Raw genomic sequence first — 19,547 nt, forward strand, 5'->3', positions numbered from 1 at the left:
CTTCCCAAGGTCCATGAAGACGGTCAAAGATGTGGTGAAGTGAAGACTCCTGCAACACTTTAAGTACTATAAAACTTTGTTTGCAGACCAATGCAAATAAAGTTGTTTCCTAGTACTCAAATGTTGAGTGTTCACCTTAATGGACTATAAGAGCACCACTTTGTGATAGACTTTGAGATAGATAAAAAAGACAAACAGTAGAAGCTTTCCCAAAGTAGCTACCTGTACTGATGGAGATACTTTAAATGCTGCATGACATCAAGGTGTTTGCTCTTTGCATTTCTGCCTCACCAGGGCAATCGTCTTTCATTATTTATACCAACATAATTTTACTTTTCAGTTTTCAACATGGCTTCTCAAGCAACACTATAGCTTCAGCAGGTATTTGTGGTGATAGTCGTACATACTACTGCCCAGCCTGTGCAAATCAGATGTTCTGCTGCTGAAGGATATTCCCAACAACAACATATTTAGCTTTAATCACAGCTTTAGGTATTCTCAGGGTGTGAGAAGGAATCCGACAGGCAGATTTTGTGTAAGTCTGGTCAAAACATTTTCAGTAAATCTAACGAACAGAATCATGATGTGCTCGGTAGTAAGCATTAAGGCATCCCTCAGATCACAAATATGGCATCCCCCCACATCCCCTCCTGTAAAGATAGATCATGTTGACAGCATCTTTGCTCCTGGGGGTGTGTGAAAACATGTGTATTATGTAGGGCATGTTTTTCCGTCTCCTTAGCTGGATTTCTCAGCACCTGTCTGACTCTGTTGGAGGTAATTGGCTGTGGTTGACCTCCTTGAATTCTCATTATGAGTACCACAGGTGTGTCCCAATAGACTTTTGTAGCCCATCAAGTACATCATCCCAGCCTTCCTACTGGATGATGATTCCTCCATTTCTGAATTTCTCTCTGTATTAGTTACTTGTGTTAATGTGACAGTACATACCAAGACAGAACAGAATCAATGGCAGTATGTCCTTGCACCTATGAAATGTTGGCTTGTTTCTAGTCTTAGCAATGCTGGCACCATGGTGCCATGGTGCAAGTAAATCCTTGTACTGATTTACTTACCTTCTTGTAATTACTTCAAACACATCTTATCGTGATCTGGTTAGTTTTGGAGTTCTGAGTTAGTTTTATGATTACTTTCACTTTATTGAAAAGTGGTTGGAGTTTTTGCCATTTGGTGTTTCCTATATTGGTCTGAGTTATGTTTATGGGTAGACGGCCTGAAAAAAGACCTGTTTTAAGAACTTCACTTGTTGGTGCCAGGCAGTCATGTGGCTTCTTCAACTAGTTTTCTTACTAGCTGAAGAAAACTGGGACTGCTTTTCACATTTGGTCACCTTAAATCTTACTGAACAGGAATCTGATGTGGTGTTCCTCACAGCTCTGTTCTTGGGTCACTATTAATCAATTTCTAAATAATCGCCCTTCTAGGATTGTGAAGTATTACAACAATTCCTACTTCACTTTTCTAACAGGCTCACAGTCATTTATAGTCACTGAGTGAGTGGCTGTATAACATCAAAAAGTGGATGGATAAGGATTTCATCCATATTAAGAAAACAAACAGAAGTTTGCAATTCTGGTTCCAAAACATGTTAGAGAACAATTGATAAGAATCTGAAATACCTAAGAGAAATGACAAACTAGCCACATATTATCCATTTAGAAATGATCTTATAATACAAAAAATATTTACGTACACATATTAGAAAAAGTCACAGAAAAACTACTGCTGCCTGGCTTTTTTTCATTAGGTAATTCATCCTTTTTTATTGATCTTAAAGTACAGATATCAATCAGAAAACTCATCCAAATGGTAGCATTATGTTTTTATGCTGCTTGTCATTGCAGCAGTTTTGTCATTTCACAGATTTCCAGAAAGTTGATGCCCTCATCAACGTCCGCTTTAGAAATGTACTTCCAACTAAAATAGGAAGGTCAGTTTCTTTAAATCAGAATTAAAAGAATAATTGTTTAATACTGGTTTCAAATAAACCTCAATCTTAGTAGTTTGATTTAAATTAGCATTTCATTGCAACTTCTACTCCGTCAACAGTTTAAATTTAAATGTTTTTTTTTCTACACATTTCATTTATTTTAATATGGTTTATGCAAGGCATTTATTTTCTTTTGAATAGCAATTAAAAGGCCTAATTTTTAAATGGTGCAGCTTCAGTAAAAACACCTTCCTCTTGCATCAACCCTGATTCACTACCAACAGGGTAGTGACTTTTGGCAAAAGTCCAAAGGACAAGCACTGTAGAGTCCAAGAAAATTTTTGTAGCAAATGCATTACATAGATTGTAAATATATTTGAAATATTCCGTGTTCAGAATCTGTCTGCATATATAATGTGTTTGCCACAGTAAGATTAAAGCTGAAAACCAGAACAACTCTGCAGAATATGAAAAGCAGCATGTGGAGAGTCAATTTGTGCACGCTACTTGCCCGCTTGGCATGCACTGTGAATTTTAGATCTATTCCCATTTGCCACTTTATATTACATCCTAAGATCCAATCAGGAGAGCTAAACAAAGTTTGCACAGTTTGATCCCCCTCAACGGTGTCTGAAATATTTAGGGTACCATGCATAACATATGAGAAGAAACTTGAATGGTTTTATGAGTGTACAAGAGATTTTTTTTTTGAGTGGGTACTTGCTAACAAGGGATTTCTTGCCACTTCAGATACAAGAAGCAGCTATATGAGCTATTAAACATGCTTCACCTCCTCCTACAGCAGGAGAAATGGCCTGGAAACCTACTGAACACAGTACAATATTATTCTATTCTGCACATGAATTTGTTATTGTTATTATTGTTCGCTCTCCTGCAATGAAGTCAAGCAGAAATGGTGCAATTTAATTCACAGTGACTTGAACAGTATGCTTCACACACAGCAAACAGATTTCGATTCTTCCAAAAGCTACCACGTTAAATTGGACTGAGCTGCTTTGTGGGTTCTTTACAAAACTGCTCCCTTAAACAACCGAGACCTGGATCCAAAATATGTCCCGTCAATGTTAATACGACAACACAGAATCTGAAACTTTCATCCAACTATAATTCCAACGCGTTGAAGGGGAAAATGTTCTCCAGAGCCAACAGAGTGCAAAAGTACAAAGACATTCCGTTTGGTGCTTCCTATAGGATATTAGATTTGTTTTCAGGCAATTGACAAATTACAAGTGAGCAAAACAAGAACATCAATTGAAGAAACAAATAAACCTGGATAAAAGTTGAGAGGGAACTGAAAGTGCTTGTTGAGTATGGATGATTTCTCAAGGCAACTGTTTTTGGTGAATTTGAAGGAGAATTGAACTAATTTGGATGAAACCATCATGGGGGAAACATCAAATTAATCAATCCATTTGGATTCCACTTTGGCTTTATGAGAAAGTGCTTTCATTTAAAGGATTTTATCAAGTCAAAATTGGCTCCATTCATCTGTTTTTAAAACTCTTTCACCAATGTTTGTCTTTTCACATATAGAAAGTCCCACTATTATGCAGGTTAGTTGTCTGAGCCCTCTCTCTTCCATGCCGCTCTCTTTTCCCCTCTAAATGCCGTGGGAGTGTTTTGGGAGCAAAATTATCTAAGCACATTCGTCACAGCAAAGAATAAGCAATTCCGTAATTATTAACAAGCTTAGAGAAGAGGAAAAATATGTCAAAAAGGCAACCGTATACCGTCCACATTCATATACCACACATCTAAAATTCTTGATCCAGCTTTCAGTTTGTCTTCTGTGATGGCTAAAAAAAAAATTTTTTTTAAATCATGAAGAGTCTTTGGAACCAAGAGAAACGCTTGAAAAGTGATGTAGAGATTTTAACTGAGATGAAACCCAAAAGCAGATAAAAACAAAAGGTACAGAATTAAATCAGACTTTAAAGCAAGAAGAGATTTCAATCATCCTGAATTAGTCAGGATGATTGAAAAAGACAAAAAGTTGAAACAAAATTACTTAAAGAATCTGAGAGATAAAGAAGGGCTATGTAAGACTTTAAGGTTAAAAGTAAAGGTTGGTAATTGTTTTAATTTTAGGCCACCGAACGCTTTAAATTCTGAACATCTGCATATGAGTATAGTCCAGAACTACTGCAGCACTCAGCTTGGTGTCTTTTTTTCCCCACACCCTTTCTTATATCAGTCCTGTCGCCCAGCAACGTGCGACTGTGCGAACTCCCTCCTCATGTTCAAACCCATATCTTTAGCAGAAACCTCCATGGCTACAATTAGGCCTTCCTCTGCGGGTGCTGTACTGAAACCAAATCGCCACAGATCTGACGCTGACGAGCCGTGACTGAAACGCATTTACTGTTTTGACGCTCGGGTCAGATTTTTGTTGCATATGTTAGGATGACAGATTTTGAAGTCGCGGGGGGGATCGCCGCTCGGTGAGGTTTAACTGACAGTTGGGCGATGCCGTTCGCCCAGTCGTGACTTCTTTGTGAGCTTTGCTGTCGTGTCAGGCTCTGGCTTCCTCCAAGCCCAGCATGTTGCCGGAGTAGAACAGATGTTCCGCATGTAGCCTCTTGAAGAGAGTTTGCTTTTCCAGCAAAAGCAGAATCAAGGTTGTCAGATTGTTGGCGTGAAGATGATTTTAATTTGTGCATCAAATTAGCAAAGCCCGGTAATTGATCTTTCAATGTCAGCCCTTTTTACAGGGGGAATTAAAACCTTAATTGTTATTGGTCTTTCAGGGTGATGTGAGCCTTTGGATGTTTTCTTTTATGCGTGTCTTATGAAGAGACTATTTGAAAAGGGCTTTGAATCAAATTAGAAAGTGTTACTAACAGACCGTGTAGTCATTTCCTACCATCGTGATTATGTCTAGCCACCCAGGTGACTTCCTGCCACATTATCCAATCTACCATTATTTCCGAGGCCAGGATTTGTCAGAGCATATTTTGTCAAGTTCATTCATGTCAGAGCAATCAGGGGTTTTTTGTATTATTTCTCCACTCCAGGAAAGGATGTTACATGGTTTTAATAAGCAATAGTGCAGTATGGGGGTCCAGATATCAGCAATAAGGCATTTCTTTCAACCCAATCTGATTGGAACATGAATCAAAAATCCCCTCTGTATAAAAGTGAAATAATGTATTTATATTCACTAAAAAACAGAATGAGATTTTGATTTTTCTAAATCTAGATAAGACACTAGCTGCACTTTCATTAAAAATGTGCACAAAACTGTCAAAATCATGCTAGTGTCGGAAAACACTGGCAATTTTGCAACTGCGGTGCTTCCATTAAATAAGAAACACAATTAAAATCCTAAATTAATAATTTTGTTCACGCAATAAGTCACTAAAAACATGTCTTATCATCTTCCTCCAACTACTTCCTGTTGTCGTCTTCTTTGCGATTTCTGCCAGTGGTAATGTTCAGGTGTTGACCTTGTTACGTGAATAAAAAAAATAAAAAAAGTGTTTCCATTACAGTTTTGTGAAATAAACTAATTTCGATACGGCCAAAAAAACCCCCCCAAAAAACATCTCATCCGAGCGCCAAAACCTTTTATTGAAAAAGGAATTTGAAATTGACATGTTTTCATTGATCAGATTTATGTTCTAGATGTCAAAATGTACGATTATAAGGTCAATGGGAGCGCATTTAATAACTGCTTATTAGATGGTCTTCAGCGCTGAGAGATTTTATTGTTAGACTAGTTTTGATAGGTCATTTAAAATAACATCACAGCAAATAAATACTTCTATCATCAATCGGCACTAAAAATGTACATCTGAGCCTCCCTTGGGTCTTAAAACAAGTAAAAAAAAACAACCCATCATCATTATGCAACCTCCGCTTTAATGTACAGACTCTAAAAGAGGTGGAAGTAAGTCACGTAAAAATGCCTCTGAAGTGCTCAGGCTGTCACAAAAATAACCCATATTTGCAGCCATTTGGATTAATTAAAGATATTTAGGTTGCCAGCAAGCACTCCATGTCTGTGTGAGTTAATTGAATGAGACACCCTTTTTTCTTATTTGGCTAATCTGTGTGTCAACAGGAAATAAACGGATATAATTAGAAATGCCAGTAACGTCTGTCTTCCGTTTAGATGGAAGCTTTAAGGGTGCATTAAGGTTTCATAGTGAACCGTGGACACCCAACCGGGAATTAATTATTTCAAATGAGCTCCAGCAAAGCTTGTCCCGCTCGTAAAGGCCGAAGGACTCGCTACTAAAGAGCTCAGCTTCTTTGTACACAATTAAAATATAAGAATGTTTAAAAAAAAAAGAAGCTACAATTAACTTCTACTTTCTTTTCGTTTATGAGTTTAACCTCAATAAAGAAGGCGACTGTGGTTTTGCTTTGGAATATCTCTTGTAAAAATCAATGCCCGCTAGCAGTGACTTTCTTCCTCCTCTCTTTTCTTCCATTGTTAATTAAGCAATGATGGGATACTCCAGGGGAGACAGTAATTGACACAGATTGTGAGTTTTACTGACATGCAAGGCAGATGAGGTGTTAAGTTTGTGTTCTCTGTCCCAACGGGGGAAATTATCTTGTTCCTTTTTTTTTTCTTGTCTCACTATAACATTGTTGAATGTTATAGTGAGACCCTTCACAGGGTCTAAAGTTTAAAGGTGTGGAGGTGCCTGAGGACAAAAGTTCCCTTTAAAAGAGCTTCTAGTTAGGAGGCCAAATGATGAAAAGTAGGTTTGCTATAGTCATGAATCTCCTGATTAAGAGATGCATGCCTTGTTTTAATTGTGTGTGTGTGTTTTTTTTTTTTTTAAATACAGCTTAATGACTTTCATAAACTCACCAGCCACTTTAATAGGTACACCCTCCAAGTATTGGGTTGGATTTATGAGGTCAGAATTTCCTCAAGGAAAAATTACTGGAGTTCAGTGAACTCATTGTGACATTCAACAAAAACTTGGAGGATATGAGCGATATCATGAAGGAATATAGGCACAATGTGGTCATTAAGGGATGGACAGTCAGCAAAAATAGTCAAGAATATGGTGTGATATTAGAGCCAAAATTAGGAGTATTGCTCAACCAATGGTTGGTACTTCCTTGTAATAGGAAGTTGTATTTCCATTACAAAGCCAGATACTGTTCTGGTTAATGAAAAGCTGGGACCAGTAATTGAGCGATCAGCAATGGCCAATGCTAACATACGCCAACAATGAAGAGGCCTAACATGCCAAGACTGGTTCCACTGGACTGACTGCTGACCCTTAGCACGAACAGACTGGAGGTAGCTTTGGAGAGGTTAACATTTAGTATGCCTCAGCTGGTAACCCGCTTGATTAGAGACGTACATTTATTTGTAAAGAAAACTTTATCCAGAAAAGGTTGACATACAACGTGTGTAAGCGACACGCACTGGTTGGATTGGTGTGTGTTATTTTGACAGAATTTACTGTAATCCAACATGGCAACAGGTCTAAATATTAATGACACACAAGTATCAAAATGAAGAAAGCAAGATCTACATCAGTCAGTGACCAGCCTAGGCCTGCAAGTTATTAGCCTTTCCAAAGCTAACACCAGCCAAGCCATGCTAATGGCCAGCAGAGAGACAAGGCAATCCTGTGGTTACCAGGTTTCTAAAAAGTAGCCTCTGTGGCTGAGGGTGATATGTTACTGGGAAAAAAGTCTACTGTTTTTGTGTTAGTCTTAATTAATCTTGTTTCATAATCTTGCATGTTTTTCTGCCAGTGATTGGAAACGTCATTAGCTTCTCCAGTCCTTCTCCGTTACTGGTGAAATGAATATTTATGATTTCACAATAGATGTAGCCTTCTGCGAGAGGGAAGTAGCTACCGCCGGGTGCACAATAGTCTTTATTTTGGGTCAAGTACCATGCCATTAAATCCATGTGGTTTAAATGATGCTAGCTGCCACTAAAGCCCCCAAAGTCAATACTGCCTACCCTAATACACCACCAGCCTGAAAGTTTGGTGAAAGGGAGGATGGATCCATGTCTTCATGTTTATTTCTGCCAAATTCTGACCATGCCATCTAAATGTTGCAGCTGAAATCAATACTAATCAGACCAGATTATTTGGGTTGTTTTATCACATAAAACATCTTGAATTTAAAAAGTATAACGCAACAAAATGTGGAAGGGCGATGTTTTGCAATTACCCAAACGTTTGCTTGATGCCATCTTTTTTGTGTTTAGTATATTTTTACTGTAGTAAAAATCTAGGTTGTCTCAATCTAGGTGGTGACAAAGAGGTTTTAAGAACATTTCTCATGTGGAGCTGCTCTGCTTCAACTCATAAACCAATAGTTTCATTGTGAGGAGTAAGCCAACAGGGCCTTTTTTCCCTTTCCCCGTCCAAAAGTGTTAATTTGTGATAACGGATGACAGATATAATAAAATTTTTTTGTCCTCTGTTTGGATTAGATCATTTCAATAGTTCACCAGAAAGCCTTTGTAATAGCTTTACTTCTTTCAGCCGTCCACTTGAGATCATTTACAGTTTTAACCAAGCCGATAATCTGTTTAAACTATTTATATTCATTGATTATTTTGTATGTATTTATTGACTAGTTTATCTTTCTTGCAAGATAGGGTTAGTACATTTTCCCCTTCAGTGGAAAACAGATTGTTGCGACAATCAGATGCAACAATCTGTTGAGTCTGATTGTCTGAGACGCAACAGGAAGTGTGTTGATATAGCCATCATTGTTTGTAGTGACAGTGAGATGACAAGCATGCATGGAATGATTACTTGCAGTGTGATTATTGTTGTTAGAAAAGCAGGATAATTTCCCAGGAGATCTTCTAGAGAAAAACACCGAATAGAAGAGACATGCTGTTCAGACTCAACTGAGAGTAGTAATCAAAAAAGTGTTCAAATATTTTTTTTTTCTGTTTTCAATCGTCACATATAGTTATTTGTTTGCAATGATATGTCACTGCAACAACTGGTCCACAACTTCCAGTAGAGCATGGCTTTCTATTACAGTTTAACTCTATGGTCTATAACATCAGACTCCTTTGCGTTTCAGAGTCTCAACGGTTGATTATTTGCTTCCAAAAATATATAAAAAAAATAGCTTTTTACTGTTCTTTAATCTTTTTAGGCAAGCACAGAAAAGGTTATTGTTTAAATAACCTTTAAAAGTTTGAAACCAATCAATCTAGTTTCTAGGAGATTAAAGGCAAAACAAAGAGACAAGAAAGGCACCATAGAAAGATCTGTAAGTAGCCATCAGAGAAGGTCAAGTAAGGTTTCTTAGCCAATGGAGCCACTCTTTGTGCCTTCTCTGGGTTTCCATCAGAACAAAATCATTTATTTTTCTTATAGTGGCAAAAGAAAAAAAAATTGTGTGACCCCAATAGCTGCAGGTGTAAATTCTTAAATTTCCATGCAGTACCATTTGGGCTTCTGAAATGGAGCACAAAACAGCTGATGTGGGTATATGAAGAGGGTGGGGGGGGGCTTGCCTGTGACAGGTCCAGCTCTACCTATCCTGATGGTCATCTCATCAGAGTCTGGCAGCTGGAGCAACGGATCCTCGGCTTTTTCCTTTCCCAGCTTGGAGTCGCGGGGCAGAGCCAAGGCGGCGTGGGGGTCGGCACAGACGCCCTGATGACGGCAGAAGACAGAAACGCAGAGGTCAGGTCAAATTGGGTTTGACCTCAATCACCAGATTGAGAAATAACAGCTTTTTTTAAAAAAAACAAAAAAAAAAACAACAACAACATAATTAATCTCTGTAAGTGACCTCACCAAGTTTTCAAACATGGTATGTTTCAGGCGGGTTGTAGCAACATGTAAGCGACTTATTGCACAGCGCCTCGCAAATGGATTTATGTAGGTTGTTTTTGTCCAACATGGAAAGTTAATATGTGTAACTTAACACTTAATACAACAAACCCAACCCTGAAAAATGGAGGTTGCAGCACTATGCTCATCTGAAAACATATTCATTGTGGAAGTGATCTGCATGACTGCACCTGAAATGCAGTCATGCATTATTTATCATCTTACATGTTTGGTCAGTTTAAGTTGGAAAACTGTTTCATTTCTAGTCTTTTTTTTAAGTGATAATTATACACGATATGAACAGGAACCAATGGAACCCCAATGTGAACTAGCCACCCAGGAAAAAGAACTATCTGGATATATGAGCCTTCATTATGATGATTTCCTGCTTACAGTTAATCAAAACATGATGTTTGAAATTAAAATATTACATCAGACCAATAAAAAAAATAAATACAGAAATATACATTTGATTAAAAGTATGTTTAATACCTGTGAAAGTGTTGACAACTTTCAAAAGTACTTTTAATGTGCATTAGAACACATTCTAACCTGCTGACAATGACTGTTAGTGTACAATTGCTCTGTCTAACATAAAAGATATTTGCCTCCTGTCCCTTTTTTGTCCATTTTTATTGGTAATGTAGGTTATACACAAAAGACATGTAAAAACAATTAGGGTTAAAAATGTTGACCATATAGATGAAAACCAAACCAGATTTTAAAAACTCAACTAAAACATAAAGACCTAAGTAAATCCAGAATGATCTACTAAGGTTATGCATGTCTTAGGTCCAAATGGAGGAGGTAGGTTGGTAATTGTGACCAATCAAATCAAGAATCAGAGGAATGTTCGCATGGAGTTTTGAACATATTTTGGGTTATAGGTACTCTCTGGATACAGTATACATCTCTCTTAAGAGCGTCAACAGTATTTCTATACAAGGTAAGGATGACATAATTTAGTCACCTGTAGTGATGCCTAGGGCAGTTAAAAGCTACTTTTAACTCAATGAAGGCTTGGTAAAAGTGTACATCGCTGCTCTGTGACTTGTTAGCTTGGATTTCCCGGAAGAATGATGCCTTGCTATTTATATCCAGAGACGTTTGAGAGTGTTTGCCATAAAACATACCCAAAAGAACGCTTTTGGGGCAAGTGATGTTTGACTTAATAGCTTTCAAATATCCAAAGACTACCCGTCATGAATCCAGCTGTGCACTCCATTCCTTTCCAACAATTCCCCCCACTCTCCCGGTTTCCCGTTTGGTCTTGGGTGCTTGTGCATGCAAATTTCCGCTATTGCAAGAGTTAGTGTGTGTAGGTCTGGCACCACTTGCATCCCTCCAGACTCCACTTCAATCAGGCAGTCACACCTCGGCTTCATCAGCTCCCCTCCTGCAGTACGCCCACCCAACGCATCTCTGTCTGCCGCTTACTGCGAAGGAACGGCTGAAAAGTTTGTCCTCAGTTCTGTCCTTGCTTGGTTGTTTTTTGTTTTGTTTTGCTCAAGCTGCTGTCCTTGTTCAGGTTGACTCCCACATCTCTTGTAAGGCTGAGGAAGCACATGCCAGCCAACTTGTTACTTCTAACAGTAATCCGTCAGGCAGCAACAGGAGAGATTCTCTCAACTTAACTCAGGAGTGAACCTGGCTACACTCCACGCTTTCAAAATGAACCCACACACCTCAGCTTTGTGTCGCAGCATTCAAATTCAATTTGAACTGCAGATATGAATCAACAGTTTTTGTCTGAATAACAGAAAATGAATCCAACCTCCTCCTCCTCATGAAATTAGCTATTTAACTTTCCATCTGGGGCCTTGCGCTTTTACACATTACAAAATGTTACAAACACACAGTTCATTGGAATTTGGAAATTTATCTGAAAGGTCAATAAAAAGTAGCCAATTTCAGTGGAAGTGGGAGAAAAACTATGTATATTTACAGTCAAATTTGAAAAATGTGCAATTGTCTTTGTGACAAAGTAGTTAAGTTTGTATTTATTTACCACTTATCCTTTAAAAATACTTCCACTTTTCATTTTCTTTCTAAAATTGCTTTAGTTTAGACATAACTGTCATATTTGCCCTCATAACTTTGCTCCACTTACTATCCCAGTTTTGTTTGTGGTAGCATTACGTTGATGTTTACATACCAGCATATGTTTTTTTTTTCTTAATCATTATTCCTCTTCTCTGTTGGGGTATGTAAACTTATGAGCACAACCATGACTATGGGAAAACTAAAGTTTCTAAGGCGTTGTACACACGTAACCAGATCTTTACAAAAACAGATATCTCCGCCACATCATTTTAAAGAAGCAAAAGCATACACACGAGTTCTGTTTCAGAAAAGTTTTCATCCATAAGAACCAGCACAAATCTGTCCCTTAGCATTGCTTTAAACATGTCAAATCCATAGGGGGCAGTGTAGCGCACAGCTGAGACCTACGTCAGTCAATTAGATCGATTCAAAACAACCCCGACTTCCTTTTAGGAATTAAACATGGCATCATCAAAATAAATTGAACTACTTTTAAATAACATTCAAATCCAAAGTTAATAAAACACAAGAGAATGTTGATTGGGAATCATGTCAAAGCAAGTATGTGGATATATTGACCCATTATTTGTCGCAGATTATAATGCATGGGATCGGAAATCTCCATTTTCCCCGAGTACGCACACAAACACAAATATGGATATTTCATAAATCATTTTTAATGGTATGAAACTGAGTTTTTATGTGGATGAGAGGCCAAAACACATAAAAATGCATTCATTTCCCCAAATATCTGCTGTGTGTGGGCTAGGCCAAACCTGTGTAGAAACTACACCGTCTCCATAGGAGCCAAGAGGGAGAGTTGCCAAAAGGGATTGCTACTCAAATGTGCAAAACAAAGAGATCGTCGGCATACGTGAGAACATCTATAAGAGCAGGAGTTTAGCCAATTTACTGCTCTGAGTCATTAAAGTGCTCAGAAAATGGCAGACAGAACACCTGATGAGGAATCAGCTATGCCAAATTCCACCTTTCCCTAACAACGTTCAAATAAAAAAAACATTTTAACAAATTACATTTCAAAATCTATCTGAAGCCAACACATAAATACTAGACCAAACAACAAATTAACCACACAGACAGGTGTGGGCCTAATTAAGTGGTTTTTGAAAACTGGTGAATTTAATGAACCCAGAGGCAGCATATTCATTAGTAAGCCATTAGCAGAGTAAAGTCCAAAAGCGGGGGTTAAAAAAGATGGAACAACACTTACAGGCATTTATTTTCCATCCCGTTTCAATTGGCAATGATCGCATCACAGCTGGTCTAAAAGCAGGTTGAGTGATTAAAATGTTTCTGTGTGCACAGATTGTACTGCGTACACAAATCTAAACCAAATGAAACCGAAATGTTGGGATCTTTACTAACAAATCCCTGAAAACTTCACCCAAAGTCATGAAGAAGATTGCTGTGAAATTCCTCTGCAGAGCTGAGAAGAAGTGACCGTGCAGAACTGTAGCCTTGCTGCTAATAAATGGCTAGGAGAAGGGGTGGTTTCAAATAGTGAAGGATACGTTTTACTGGATGGTGTGTTTTGTCTGTTTGACTGGTTCGAAGCTAATTGAGGTAGCTTTACTGCTATTCATTTATACAAGGGTCTGATTATATTCAGCACAGCAGTTAAAGAAGCGTCTACAACAACAGTAAATAGTGCAACAACGCCTATTCACCAATTTTTCTGTGGAACGTAACTGCAAATTGTTTGAGGAATGTCATTAATTTAAAAAAAAAAATCTATATTTTTTAAAAGAAAATGGAGCTTGAGAAGCTAAAATACCTAGGTTCAATGCTACTTGACATATAATTGACTGGTGCACTGTTCATTTTCTTTGATTGGCTCTAACCCAAGAGTGAAGGAAGACAAGGAAGGCTATGGATGTTAGCTTCTGCGGTAGTGCTAAGATGGTTTCCACTGCGTATATTCATATTTAATAAGGTATATGTGGAGCGTGACCTATTAAAATAGAAAGTTATATGTAATTTTAGGGGGAGTCTCAAGCATTCGCAAGTGTTTGTGGTCCTAAACTCCTGCAAATACGCGGTTCATTGTATGTATATAGTTTTGTCTCAAAGCTCCATTTATTATAAGGTGGTTCAAAGACTATGTATCAGTGAGTTGGTTATAATTTCCACACCAGATTATAATTGAGAGTTCATCTCTCAGTTAAAGCAAAGGGTGGTTTAACAAAGCATTGATTGTGCAGGACTGTATACAAAGGCATGCAATACTTTTTCTGATTTGTTGTTCCAATAAAATAGAGTCAAGTTTGTGGTTTTAGTGCGACAAACTGTGAAAAATTATTCCTACTTTTACTGGACACTAAATGATTACTATTTATTTTAAAAACCTGGTAAGATCCAGAAACGGTAGGAAAGACACAAGTGAACATTTGGTGTCATTGATTGCCTGAGAGCGTGGCATGACCGCCAGCCAACAAAATGGTTTAAATGAGTGATTTCACTGGTTCCCTCATTTATTATTTTTAAACATTTTAAAGCAAGTTGTTGCTATCTTTTAAATGAGAGCAAGCCCTGCTAAATGCTTCTTGCTTACGTGTTAATTGTCACTTCATGCAATGTGCTGCCATGCGAGCAGGCAAGTATGAGTAAGAATGTGTTCATCTGAAAATGTGTGTGTGTGTTCTGTATGTGCGTCACATCATAGATTAGCTCGCATACCCTCTCCAAGAATGTCATTAACCTACAGTGGCCTTTGGTGACAGCCCATGATACAATCTCATCAGCAGGTCCTGGATCTCCATTAACACGCCTCCAGCAGCAGCAATTCCACTCTGTTTATCACTCAAAATCCCTACCTTTGTTTTATCTGTTCATCTATTTACAGACACTCTCCCAACTGATAAGCACAGTGTGGGCAGTAGACCGTACCAACCACAATTTATGAATCAAATCCTTGTTAAAAAGTCACGAAAGTAGAATGTTGTGTCATCATGCTTGGACAAAGTTAAAATACATAATTTAAGGCTCAGAAATGATATCGAGTTAAAGGCCATGATGCACGTTCTGTGGGTTATTTAGCTAGAAAATTCAGCAGATGCAAGAATTGCCCCTTTGTAGCTACATCTATCTATCCCAATCTATTTATCTTCCTACATTTTTGACTTAGCCAGCTAGCTAGCAAAAATAGCTGTCTAGCTATACACGTCTTGGCTAGCTAGTTAAGATAAAAATATGGGAAGATAAAAATCTACCTTCCCACTCTTTTGACTCAGCTAGCTAGCAAAAAATAGCAAGCTAGCTTTTCTTTCAGCTATTTTTGCCAGCTGGTCGAATCAAAAATGTGGGAAGATACATTTTTATCTGTGGGACAAAATGTGGGAAGCCAGTTTTTAGCTAGCTAGCTTCAAGAAAACAAAATACGAATCCAAAAGCCACACAGGGACTAATGCAGTAGTCCACAGGTAAATTTTAAAATTGAAAAGTATCTGGAGAGATCAAAGGGCCTGGGATTATTTAATGGAGGGCCATCCAGATAAAATACCAATGGAGTGAGTTGAAATTAATGCCAACATATTTTTTTACATTAGCCATAATTCAAAAAAGAGTTTTTTTTCCAACATTTGATAATGTTGGAATATACGCTGGAGCCTTGACATTGTTTCAGTTTCTCTAGCGCCACTTAAATACAATTTGAAACAGAACCTCTGCATAGAGGTTTCATTAATCATAAAGTGGTTTTAAAGAATCTGTAAATAGTTTGGAATATTACAGTCCAGGCCTGAAATGCTCTTTTTTATTAGCTTTTCTGCTATTTGAATCAAGTTCAACCAGAAAAAATAATTTTGAATTAGAGGTAATTTTTAATAAATATTAATTTATTAAAAAGAGGTGGGTGAAGGGGCAGGGTATTGTAGAAAATAGGATCTGAGGCTTTATATCATGTTACAATTTCATTACCTCCTCAAAAACACACCTGGAGAGTTTGAGGAATCCTTGAATTGCATTAAAGTTTTAGTTGTTCTGGCCAGAGTTCAGAACTAAATCTGACAGTGAGCTCACCTGAAGAGGACAAAAGGTGTTCTCACAATACGACTGATTTGAAAAGCTTTTGCGAGGTAGCGTGAAGAATGCACTGCAGCAGGGCTCTGCAATAAAAAAGTCCACTATCTGATGTTTATGTGATTTATTCTGTGTGAAAGCCAGAGAACGGTCCCCGAGGACTTGTCACACACTTGGATGAAGTTGAAAAAGTGATGAGTAAAAAAAAAAAAAAGAAATAAAGGATGGGGAAAGTGTAGAAGTGTAGAAACTGTCCTGTTTTCATCAAAGACACACCAACATCCTGTCACGTATTTACCCACACGGAAACCCGCATGAACACGCCCTCACTCTCTCTTGATAGCTACTGGTGCTCTTGTGCCATCGCTGCCTCAGATTACTGGCTGTGCTCGGTCTATTTGATTAAAATGTCTGAATTAGTTCAATCTAACTGATGCTCAGACTAAAACAGCAAAAAACTCACGTCTGCAAAGAAAACAGAATTACCGTCTCTCTGGGATTTCAATTAAAACAAAACAAAAAAAGGTTGAAAAACCCTCCAGGTTTCCATTATTCCCACATGGATGGCTGCATATAGCAGAAGACATGAGCATGAAGAGCTGCAGTTTGTCAGCGAGATCTACAATAAAGGTTGACACCAGTGGATAGACATAAGCTGAAATTATTAGCTATTTTTCGGTATTGGCCGATGCTAAACATCAAATGTCAGTATTGGAAGTGGAAAAAGTGCATCCCTACATTTTATCCGACTTTTCGTCATTGACGTGACCCATGCATCAAAGTTCTGCACCAGGAGAAGACAGATGTGATAAATCCGGATGAAAGCAATGACTGAAGAAGACGTCGTAAGTCGTAATTTTGTGATAATACTGTCAACTTCTACTAATCAACAACTTCAAAATCCGATCCATTCTTACTTCCCATGAGCAGTGCGCTGCTGTGCGACGTCTACGTTCTTCTGCGAATGTGGGTTGCTTTGGGGTCATAAACACATCTCTTAGTCTGATACTAGAAGTTCTTTTATCATCTAAAATATGCAAGTAAGCCAGAAAAACAAAAAAGCAAAAACACACCAAATGCGTAGCTTAGAAAATCTTTTACTCAATTCACTAGAGTCACAAAACCTTAAAAAGTGGCAAGTTTATGACCCGGTTTTAAATTATTCATGACGTCTAGAATCTGCTTTCCAAACGGCTGTTTTTTTTCTTCCCTTCGACAGGCACCATAACATCAGAAGGCTGTAGCATTCAGAGCAGCTTGAAAGGAAAGCAGGCACTAAAAATGTCTGCAAATAGAAGAGGCCAAACCTCCCAAAACATGGCTACTAAGACTATATAGTGTCTCTGAAAGTTGCTCTATTTAATATTTAATTTCCCTTTGGGATCAATAAAGTATTTTTTAATTTTCAATTTGAATTAAAAAGACTTATTTAATTTTTAGTGGGAAGTATATGTATATATTAGAATGTGTGACTGTATAAATTCAGGTGGATTGATAGTCAAAGTTGTAAACTGCATCAATTAAAGAGAGCCGCAGGCATCAATATCACCCAAAACAAAAGAGTTGTAGAAAAGCATAGCTAAAAGAAAGAAATGAAGTTATTATTTATGTTGTTTCTAACATAAGGGTACAAATACTTTTTTGCAGTGCTGTAGTTTTCCATGTTGTACATTTCGGAATGTAACATGAATATAAATGCCAAAACCTTCCTGTTACCAAACCATCCAGACCTCCGAGTAGTTTTTCCGAGAATCATTTGCAGACATGTGAAAACTTGACTTCTGTGGAGTCTGATAATTTACAAGTTTGAAAGTGCCACCTGGGTAGCGTTCTATTCAAGCCCGAGAAAGTTCAGCAGTAATTTTAGTCATTTTTTTCCAGCAGTCGTCCACTCCCAGATTGCTCCTTGCAACTTCCGCTGCCGAATGCGTCTGGCAAAAGTCGGTTCCTGTGGTCCGAATGTCCCCACTTTCATCAAGCAGACAGGTCAGCATGACTGTTATTAAAGAGCGCCGCAGGCACTGTCATCATGAAAACACTCTTTATGCACACAGCTGTTGAAACAACTGCTCCCCGTATCACATATGCTAAGACCGGAACACCGTAATGCACCGACTGTTATCATTTCCCTTTTAATACATTCATTTGCATCTAAATGAATGTAAACCGAAGCTTTGTTTCCAGCAATTACTGCTTACTCTGTCATCCTACTCACAGACGAGCACTTTACCCGCTGATGCTCGTTCAATGGCCTTTTCTACCCACACTGACATTTAAAATAATCAGCGGTGGGACAAAACGAAACAGAACAGCTTTTCCCATCGCCTCCCCTTTTGCATTAGAACGCAAAAAGAATGTCATTTTGACACATATGTTTGGACACTCATTCATCACGAAAGGCGGTTGGTCAAAGCTAAGAAACGATGTCAGTCCTTTTAAGCTGCCTTAGAATATCATTATGACCAAAGACAAGACAGACGAGGATTGATGATCCTCTTCTGCAGCCTTGAATGGTTAAGAGAAGCTTTTTGGGTGGATCAAACACCACAAGTGGTCATCATGGATCATCCAACACTGTTACTGCGCGGCCAATATGCCAGAGTGCAACAGTAGTAGCCGTTAAGCTATTGGTCTGAAACCTAAACCTCTAACCCAAAAACAGCACTTCTTCTAACGGGACCCGACTTTGGGCCCCATGAGGTGCAATCTGTCCTCACAAAACAGTAGTTGTTAGAAAAACAAGTCTGACACGCACACACACGCACAGTTTCATGGTAGCTTAACATTAGCAGGTGTGTGTAAATGTGCAAATGGGCCGACATCCTGTCAAGTCTGGTATCCTGCTACTAATTGATGAACTATTAGTCCAGTGGAGAAAAAGAAAAGTACTGCTCTGACATCAATGAGCACACACACAGTCCAGCGCACACACATTAGCGTGTGTAACAAGGTATGGCTCCTGTTGATATCCGAGTGTGAATTATAGTAAGGATGATTATGATGTCAAATTGACATTCTGTGAAACAAAAAGATACACATTAGCTCTACATGCTGAGCAGGCTACTAATGTCACCTATTAGTAAAAACAGACACAATTTGGATAAAAAGGACAAAGTTTGCAGAACCAAGTCCATAAACAGTATTCCCTTAAGAAACTCGATTTTTGTACATAGAAAATCAATAGGAGAAAACCACATTGGAGAGTAGGCTTCAGATTGTTCATGTGTTGAATTAGACCACTTGCAGCTATGTAAATGTACGTATGCTGACCAAAAGCCTACAATTGCAGGGACAAAAAAGAAATGTTCCTGGAATCGTAAGAACATTTCTTTCCTACATGAAACAGGAAGCTGGAAGAAAAAGAAAAATCAAACAAAGGTACTGAAAATTATTGAAGTGTGGGCAAATAGATCTGTCATGGTAAATTTGCTGGACAATAAATTGTCCCAGAAGTTATTGCGATTATAATATTGTTGGTTTTTTTAGACCATTTTCAAGTATCATAATGGAAATGGCAAAATAATGCAAGGAAACATTCTCAAAGATCCAAAACCTTTTAAGTTCTGATGAACATTTAATACTGGAAGCGGAAAATATGTTAAATATCCAAATTAAACAAAAGAAACAACAAATTATAAAGTCTCTGTAGGGCAAAATTGTCCCCCCCCCCAAAAAAGGAGCTTGTTGAGACCAAAGCACCA

At 38.1% G+C, this 19,547-nt stretch overlaps 1 protein-coding gene across 3 annotated transcripts in view; it reads right to left on the bottom strand.

Moving 5' to 3' along the window:
* The window catches only part of slc39a11 (solute carrier family 39 member 11), a 146,962-nt gene that overhangs the window by 55,382 nt on the left and 72,033 nt on the right, over positions 1–19,547 (bottom strand). For 2 of the 3 annotated variants that reach the window (XM_005807341.2, XM_023340479.1), the window contains one exon: positions 9,444–9,585. In XM_005807341.2, coding sequence (XP_005807398.1) covers positions 9,444–9,585 — 142 coding nt within the window. The remainder of the gene's footprint in view (positions 1–9,443; positions 9,586–19,547) is intronic. The other variant, XM_005807342.2, reaches the window with a different exon arrangement.

This window comes from Xiphophorus maculatus, chromosome 10, assembly GCF_002775205.1.
Source record: "Xiphophorus maculatus strain JP 163 A chromosome 10, X_maculatus-5.0-male, whole genome shotgun sequence".
Taxonomy (NCBI): domain Eukaryota; kingdom Metazoa; phylum Chordata; class Actinopteri; order Cyprinodontiformes; family Poeciliidae; genus Xiphophorus; species Xiphophorus maculatus.